The 9,675-nt window shown below is 39.8% G+C and overlaps 1 protein-coding gene across 2 annotated transcripts in view; it reads right to left on the bottom strand.

Moving 5' to 3' along the window:
- The window catches only part of Sesn3 (sestrin 3), a 55,658-nt gene that overhangs the window by 21,771 nt on the left and 24,212 nt on the right, over positions 1-9,675 (bottom strand). For both annotated transcript variants that reach the window (XM_031345920.1, XM_031345921.1), the window contains 2 exons: positions 3,514-3,579; positions 1,056-1,253 (listed from right to left, as the gene is read on the bottom strand). In XM_031345920.1, the coding sequence (XP_031201780.1) occupies positions 1,056-1,253; positions 3,514-3,579 (264 nt within the window). The remainder of the gene's footprint in view (positions 1-1,055; positions 1,254-3,513; positions 3,580-9,675) is intronic.

Below are 9,675 nucleotides of genomic sequence, written 5' to 3'. Positions count from 1 at the left end.
GACCATCATGCTCAGTACTTTTGTCACCTGGGTGCTGGTGATGGACCATCATGCTCGGTACTTTTGTCCCCTCTTCTGTGGCTACTTTTTGTAAAATCGCCCAGTTTTATTCTTTCAACTCTGTCTCAATGCTCTGTCTCAGTGAGCAAGCACTCCCCATCTGCTTTCAGCCTGCCATTGAAACTGTCTGCTAAAAATGAGAATATTCCTCAGTTCAAGTCCAGAGTAGCTCTCCTGGCTTGGGCAGCCAGGTTCCATCTTTACGATGTCTCCAAACACTCAGCCCCATGAGCTCACGCCCTCATCCTCTTCCCCAGTAGCTGTCTGAGTAGAGCACAGCTCAGCTCAAGCATCTCCATCACAGCCTCCTCCCTGGCCCTCGACTTGCAGCTAACTCTGACTAATTAGCCACCCTGTAACAAAGTGCTGTGACCCACTCAGCAGTTCTTCTCTCATGAAGACCCGTCACTAATGATAAGTGCTACTTTTCTCCTCCCCCACACCAGGGATTGCCTTCACGGATAAGATGACTAAGAAAATGTCACAAGCAATGCAAAAGAAGACCGCAAGAACAACAGCAAGACTGCTTGGGGATTATTCTGGACCCAATAACCATCTTTAATCATAAGAAACTCAGCATATTAAGTGTCTTAAAGCACTCTGAATATACCCACGGGATACCAGAGGCTTCTTCACTTATGCCTCCTGTAACTACACTCAGCTTTACACACATGCACACACACTCACATATACATACACACACATATACACATGTATATAAAATATATATGTGTACATTCACATACATATGCACAAACATATATACATGCACAGATATATACCTCTCATACATATACACAAATATATATGCATACTCACCCCACACATACCCACACAAACACACTCACATACACACTAACACATACTCCACAAAACATACATCTCTCACACACATACTTACTCAGACCCTCTGCTAAAGACACACCTTAGAAGGGACACAGAATCCATGAAAGCTAGTTCCTGACAGCAGGGAATTGTGGGAAGCAAGCACGTACCATGATGGCAATGTAGTGCCTGTCCGGGAGGGGGAGGGGGCCATCCATACGCAGCATGTAGAACTGGCTCCGCAAGAAAGACTCCAGGTACTGAGTGTGCAAGCTCATCACCTGTGTGATGTTGTCCAGGCGACCGGATGTAGAGTACTCTTCCACAAGAAAGTTTGTTCGTTCATCTGTCGTATTTGCTTGGACAACCTTACAACCAAGAAACAAAGAATGCGGTGAACACTGTGATTATAAAGACAGCTTTGGTTTACATGGACTCTGCCTGTACTGAAGAAATACATATTCATTTGATGCTAACAGATACTGCAATTATGCAGTTGCTCATACTAGAAGCAGACATTTAAAAAGAAAAAGTACCATTCAGTTTTGGCTTTGGTACCACAATTTATTAAACAACAAATGTTAAGTTATCAAACATTAAACACACAGTTATGAAGCTGAGGAAAGCAGCCTCCATCTGTCTTTGCAGCGAGCATGCAGACTTCAGAGCTGGCTTGCCTGGCCATTGTCACACAAGTGTGTAGCGAGCCGAATCCGGCAGCACTGGGTCACATGCATTTGCAGCCCACTCTCATCAAATGACAAGGAACATTAATTGCATTATTTTGGATAAATATCTGATCCTTTGTTGTTTTTGCTAGTCAACATTTTTAAAAAGTTTTGTGGAATCTTTTTAGAGATACAGGAACATATGATGACTTGTGATCAAAATTAATAAAGACACGAGATCCTGCTGTTGCAAGTTTAAGCCTATCATAGTAATTACTAAAAATAAGACATGAAAATTGGACTTACATCCTTCATCTAGGGACCAAAGAACTTTCTCAAAATAGAATAAACAACATGTAGCCTTATACACCATGCCAGCGTGGCATCACACACAAGTTGGTGGGTCAGTGTGAGGATACTGCTCACAACTGTGGGAAGGAAGAGCCAGCTCTGTGGGAAGGGGTGTACACGAAGCATGACTCCATTGCTGTCTTACGTCTCCCTTGCATTTTCAAGTTATACTTCTGGGTAGAGGATGAACATGCTCCTCAGTTTAGAGATAAGGAAGCAGATTCTGGATTTAACTCAACTTAGTGTATCTAGTTAATAGCAAACTGGTTTTGATGAGATCTCATGAAGTCCAAAGGTTTGGTCCTTCAAAGACTGACACTGTAGTTAGGGAACTCCTCAGAGCTGGCTTCTCAGTTCCTGTTACCCCAGGGAAGTATAAATTATACAAAGGAACTGTTTATGGAGAAAGACTCAATCGTAAATGGAGTGTGTCTAAAAGTGAGAAATTCGCTGGCATAAACACAAAAGGAAACTTCACCTCGGTTCATTATGGGACCCTGGGGACTTTCATTTGGTCCATCTCCCTGTTCTGTCAACCGCGGGGACTGAGCTGATAGTTAAAAAACAAGGATCCAGGTCCAAATATAATTAGAGCTAGAGTTCTTTCCTATGTTTGATTTGCTTTCTCCAGATGTTCCTTAGTTCTAGAGTTCTTTCCTATATTTGCTTTCTCAGATGTTCCTTAGTTCTCACAGGACTTTCACGATACATTACTAGGTTCATATGCAGCATCAGATCCTAAAAAATAGATTATCTTCAGAAACATGCTACAAATATGACTCAGGAGGCCATTCATATGTGTTAGGCCATCATCCTGCAAGTGCAGCCCTGGGCCATGAAGCAAAGGTGTATGCAATACAGTGCCTCTTGTACACTACACTGCCACCTCTGAGCTCTGGAGACACACCACTTTCACCTGAGTTCTGGTTCAATGGGAAGGCCACTAAATCAGGGACTAGAAAGTGAAGTAAAGGCTCCTAGTTATTTAAGATAAAAATGTCTGTGCACGTACAGAGAACGCACCTATGAGACAACGGCATCCACATACACTGGGCATTCTTTAAGCAGACTAGTATGCCCTTAGCAGTGGTTCTCAGCCTGGTGACAGCTAAGAGGCATCGAGGAATGCACAGAGACCCCCACACTTCAACATGTACCCCAATAAAACAAGCAAACACCTTACTGTGCAACTGAAACCTCCCTGCCTGGCAGTTCCCATCTTGTTACCAAACCCGTACCAAAGATGCACAACTGTTGTGCTGGAGCGTTTGTGGGGTCCTGTCAATCAAATGTGCAGATGATTAGAGAAACTACCAGTAATGAAAGCATTGTCTGCTCACTGTCCTTTAAAGGAGTAATTGCAAACTCATGTTTTATTTCAAAGCACTGTTTATCCCAATTATGTGATATAAGTACTGTGAAATGCTAGTCTCTTTAAACCTTAAAAACCTTTAGACTTTCTTAATGAATCTGAAAAAGCAATTCTATGTTTTTCTGACATGACTAACAACACACTGAAGAGCAAACACAACCACTTTACATGGAGAAATGAATGCAGCTTTAGAGTTAGTTTTTGACTAGATAATGTGTTGAAAACAAATTAACTTACTTCCTTCTCTGGAATAAAGGCACTTGGTCCTCTTGTCAGGGGTTGAGACACCCTAATTCTTTTGTCCTGTTTGTAAAAGAAAAGTTCAATGTGTTAATATGACTTACCAAGAAAATTTAAATTAGTAGATTATTTTCAGCCAACATACTAAAATAAATAAGTAAATATAATTAAGTAAAACCCAAAGAAGTCTGGGGTCCAGGTCAAGGAAAACCCAGAGCAGCACTGGTTGTGTTTATGTGAACTAAAGGGACAGCCTTCTACCACAGTGCTGGGGAAAACTCAGTTTTTATATACCACAGGGCTTTAGCTCACACTTTACATGAGGGAAAGCTGTTAACCTTCAGAATACATTCATACCTGTTGGTATACTGCTACAGTAGGACACTGTTAAGGAATACTAATATTTTTGTTCATACTAAGTCTCTCTATATAAATTATGAAAATTTTAATGAGATTGCTTCCTTCTCCATGGGTGAGGTTAGGTCAGAGACAGACCAAACAGGCCTCTTGAACTCCTTAGCCAGGAGAAGAGACTCAGGATAATGGCCACTTGATTTTATCAGATAAAAGTAACACTCTGAGTTAAGAATCAGCCCTCTGATGCCACAAGATGACACCATGGACAGCAGCATGGTTACAGACTCAATAGAAATATCAAGAATATTATATAATAATATAATTAGAAAGATATTGAAGACCTTGTGGTTTTAGATGCCTCAAAATCTCCTGAGGAAATTTCTAAGGTAAGAAAGTAACTCAGGTGGTTCCTTATCTGAAAGTGACATAGTCTTCTCTATATATATGATCCAGTCTCTTGGCTACAGCCTATGCTAAGACCCCAACAATCAAACAGAAGCTGATTGGTAGCCCATGGAAGGGATGGGCTACCCACTGCTATACCCATGGATTATTGGGTATATAAGTTCTGTCCAAACTAAGTTAAGATTAATCAGTACACATTAATAATTTCTCATGACTACACAGTAGAGTTATGTGAACATGATGCAATCAGAGAGCCAAGAGAAACAAAAGGAAAGTCCAGGGTGGGTGTCAACAGAGAAACCAGTGGCGTTGCTATGGATTCCTGGGAAAAGTAAAGCTTAAGCAAGGTCATTTAAATTCATTCTTTTCCTTCCCCTTTCCCCTTGTTAGTGGGTAACTTTAGTCTTTTTTGTCCCTTACAAACCAAAGAGCCTACCAAACACAAAATAGTTATTTAAATCCTTTAAGTCCTGTACTTCATTAGGAAGCAGTTTTACAACAAATTGGCAAAAGTAGGCAGCTGGGTATTCAACAATGATTTGTTTGAGAGCCTAATTGAATATTGTGATAGACTGAGGAGAGGGGAAAGAAAACAGACACAGCCTTTGAGTCTGGCACACACTCTCCATCAACTGTCAGTGTTCTATCGACAAGTATGCATCACATGACACTTTAAACTGCTTAAGTTTCCAAACAAGTAACACATCTAGATTACAAAATGATGAGAAATCACCCTCAATTGACTGCTCGAGTACAGTGAAGGGTGGCATGTGTATTGGAGTCATTCAGAATTTCTCATACTGGTATTTCTTGTCTACATCAACTTTAGTCTGTCTAGAAAATGAATTCAGAATAGAAGATCTATATTCCCTTACTTCCACCTGCCAAAGACAACAAATGAAATGATAAGACAGTCGTAGTAGTGCACACCTGCAATCCCAGCACTTAGCAGGGGGATCACGAGTTTGAGACTAGACTGGGCTACAGGGTCATCTTGTCTCTAAATACACAAAAGGATAAACAACAACAACAACAACAACAAACCAAAATGTATCCTATTATCTGTAGAACTTCATGAACGAGCTATCCAGGAACAGCAACTTCCTGGAAAACTAATTATTTCAAACAAACAAAGCATCTAAGAAGCTGATTACAAAAGGGAAAATCAAGTTTGAAGAGAAACAAATGGAAGTATGGAGACAAGTGAGTACTGTAAAATAAGAAAATACACAAGATGCAGAACAATTTAGGGGACTAAAACACACATTCTCTTATGCAGGTATACAAGGGGTTTCTGGAGACAGACTGAGGTACTACTGTTATACTTTATCAAAATCCTGAGTTAATACACTAATCAACTTAATTCACCTTACATTTTGAAACTGTTACTTTCCTTAGAAAATTACTTTCAGGAACAGGCAACATTTAAATATGAAATGCATTTTCACTGTAACATAACTGCAGGTTCTTGCTTGCAGATAAATATAGCATCAATCTTTTAGTTTTTAAGCAGCTACTAAGAAGGCAAACATGCACACAGCTAAGTACATCATTTGCTCCACACTGGTGGGCACACACACTCTGTGGCCAGGACTAGAGTGTTCACAGCCATCATCTACCTAGCTAGCTAGCTGTTCCAACTGCAGGGATGTGCACTTCGGTTATGAGTGATGATGGTACGAACATATGTATGACAAGAGGCCTGTGCCATAGTTTATGAGATTGAGTATAGTTTCTGCAGCAAGATGACTTCCTGGGGTTTAAATTATAATTAGCCTTTAAAGAGTTGCAAACTGCTACAGAAGAGCAAAAATGCTCATTTTCATCATGCTAATTTCAAAGGTATAATGTGCTTGGGTTCTTTTACTTTATGTTTTTTTTTTTGAGTAAAGAGACGAGGACCAGAGCTGTGTTTGCCATGTTACTCTGGGGGTGACATTGCTTCTGGACCATCTTGACAGAACTCTGGTGAGAGCCTAGGAGAATGGTGGAACAGAGCCTACGAGAATGGTGGAACAGACTGACTTGAGAGCACCATTTTTTCAGTAAATTGAATCAAGAGCTAGCATCATCTTCTTTTGTCTTTTCTCTCTCTCTTTCTCTCTCTCTCTCTCTCTCTCTCACACACACACACACACATGCACACACACACATACACACATACTCGCATACACATACAAATTTACATATATACTATATTGCTATTACACATATATAGTATGTAATAATGTGTATATATACAAATATACTGTCATGGTTTGTAAATGCTTGGCCCAAGGAATGGCACTATTTAAAGGTGTGGCCTTGTGGGGGTAAGTGTGTCACTGTGGGGGTAGGCTTTAAGACCCTCATCCTAGCTGCCTGGAAGCAAGTTTTCTCCTGTTTGCCTTCAGAACAAGATGTAGAACTGTCAGCTCCTCCTGAGTCATGCCTTCCTGGATGCTGCCATTCTCCTACCTTGATGATGATGAACCTCTGAACCTGTAAGCCAGCCCCAATTAAATGTCCTTATAAGAGTTGCTTTGGTCATGGTGTCTATTCACAGCAGTAAAATCAAAACTAAGACATGCACATATATGTATTTTGTACTGTATGTATATATGCATGGTTTTGTTTTGAGACAGGTCCTTTTATGCTATGTAGCTCTGGCCAGCCTGGAACTCATTGTGCAGAACAAGCTGGATCTTAGCAACCTTCCAGCCTCTGCCCTCTCTTGGATTACAAGTGTGAGTCATCACACCCTCCCTCAGTTACATTCTCTAACTGGTACTTCTTTTGAAATCACCACCCTGTCCTGCTTCTGCACGAGGCATTCATTCTGGTGTTTCTCTGCTACATTAAGTGGCCATTGTGTACATTTCTTAAAAGCTGAAAACCAATTTAAAACTGGTCAAGGCATATCTTCAATTTCTGAAGATCTCATTTCACTCTGAAAAAAATTTACCAGCCACTTTTTAATGTATGTTTAAAGTCATTGGTTCTCAACCTGTGGGTTGCAATCCCTTTGGGGTTCAAAAGACCCTTTCATGGGGGTTTCCTGAGACCACTGGAAAAACAGAGATATTTACATTATGATTTATAGTAGTAGCAAACTTACAGTTATGATGTAGCAACAAAAATAATTTTGTGGTTGGGGTTCACTACAACATGAGGAACTGTATTAAAGGGTCACAGCATCAGGAGGGTTGAGAACCACTGATATAAGGTACAACCAAACATAAGAGGAATAAGAAATCAAAATGTCCCAAGAGATTTCCTTTAAACTATAAGGTAGAGTTCTAATCAAGCTGTAATACCTTCCACTCTTTTTCAGCTTTTTCTTGGAAACCTGAATACCTTAGGACCAGGTTCTTATTTCACTCTTACTGATAACCATTCTAAAAAGCCTAGCCTCAGTTGCCCCAGATGATAGACACTGGTCATCTGACCAGATTTAAATAAATTTAAGCTTGGTGCAAAATGAGGCACTGTAGCTTCTTTCTGCCCATTTTCTCCAATGGGAGAAAAAGGCTACACAAACATGGAAACCCGGGTTATTCTATATTAAAGAAAAGTAACCTGCAGCTGTACTAAATTCAAACTTTTACTATATTCAACTACTTATTTATATGTGTGATGGGTATATATGCCATGGAATAGAGGTAGAGTCCAGAGAATAACACTTGGGAGTCACTTCTCACCCCCACATAAGTCCTGAGGACAAACTTAGGTTGTCAGACATTGTAGTCAGCACTTTACCATGTGAGACATCTCATCGAGCCACATGTGCTAATTCTGAGGGGAAATGGCGTAGGTCCTTTTCTTTAACTACATGTGATAAAGCTAATCATTTATTCTTGGAATTTAAAGACTTTTAGCATACCAGGAATTTTACTATGGCCTTTACATCAATCTGATTTAGCTTTTGTAAAACACACAGGAAAGAAACAGCCTGGAGTTTTTCTTAGCTGGGCCGCCCAGCACAGCAGCCACTAGTCACATTGGCTGCTGGATTTTACATTTACTAATATTAAGTAACAGATTTAAGGACTCAACTGCCTACCTACATGCTCAGGATTCAAAAGCAACATGACAAACTTCCAAACCATGTGACTGCAGACCATTCCATTACCATCAAAGGTTCTGGAGTGTAGTAAGGCCTGGTAGCATTGGTCTGATTCTGGGACAAGGGAGAGTTTGGAAATGTCTGTTTTTATGGGGTTGAACCCAGCACAACATGTACAAGTAGAGAAGCAAGTAAATAACTAAGTAAATAACTAAGTAATTCAGATGTAATTGTGGAAGAGCATACAGCCAAGAAGTTAACTAGCTAGAAAAGAGAGAAGATGCCACTCCCTAGACTTCATTTGATAACCCTGAAAACCCTGAAAATGAAGGAGAATTATCTAATGTTGATCCCACTGTTGAAAACAAAAAGGAGTGTAGGAGTGAAGTGCTCCAAACAGCAGGGCTCTGACTTGTGGCTTGTTCTCAAATGTTTTAGACAACAGTCAAAATAGGCTCATTTCACATTTCACAAAGACCATTTCTTTCAAGAAAGGTGATCGGCCATTTCAATCAAGAAAGAATTGTCCACATTATAGGAGCTTTCCTCACATCCAGCAGCTTTCTCAGGGGTTATCTCCACAGTGCTGCCGGAGGTATGGTCTCTTGTGGACTGTGCTGCACAGAGGCCCGCCTAGACAGGAACCAGCTGAGAGTATTCCCATTAAGCAATTACCTGCTGGCAAACAAAACCCTGAAAGCTTAAAGCTGAGATATATTTAGAAAATTAGTTATTTTGACACTTAAGAGCTAAGCACTTTACTAGATCACTTTATATAAATTAATCCCAGAAGAAAATCAAGACACTTGCAAGTTAGAAACTCTGAAAATCATGTATCTTTAAAATTAATCAGCAAATTACTTGCTCCTAAAATGTCGACTGCCAACAACAATTCATTGGTACATTCTAAGCTATGAAAAGCTTTAAATGATTAAATTTAATTTAACTTATTTTTTCTTCAGTTTGTATCATTAGAAAAATGCAAAAGCAAAAATGTGTACTTCTGCCCACTCAGTAAAGTTGTTCCTGTACTCACCCCACCAAGAATATGAATAGCAACATGTATGATTGATTTTATAAAAACAGTGGTTTTTTTTTTAAGCATCATCTGCTTAATGTATAAAACCATACTAGCAAAGAGAAATCTAATCCCACAGTATTTAAAAATAGCCTCAGATGACAGTTTAACGGTTTCAACATACAACAAGGAAACATCTAAATGAAGAGACATACATCCTAGGCAAACTGTCCTGTTGTGAATGTAAGAAGTCTGGCTGGACCTGATAGTGGTAACAGTATATTTCAGTTGTTGTCTGTTCTTGCACTGACCATGTATCCTCCATTTCAGCAGA

The sequence above is a fragment of the Mastomys coucha genome, unplaced genomic scaffold (genome assembly GCF_008632895.1).
Source record: "Mastomys coucha isolate ucsf_1 unplaced genomic scaffold, UCSF_Mcou_1 pScaffold23, whole genome shotgun sequence".
In the NCBI taxonomy this organism is placed as follows: domain Eukaryota; kingdom Metazoa; phylum Chordata; class Mammalia; order Rodentia; family Muridae; genus Mastomys; species Mastomys coucha.
The sequence above is the reverse complement of the archived record's forward strand: the minus strand, read 5'-3'. Positions and strand labels throughout refer to the sequence as shown.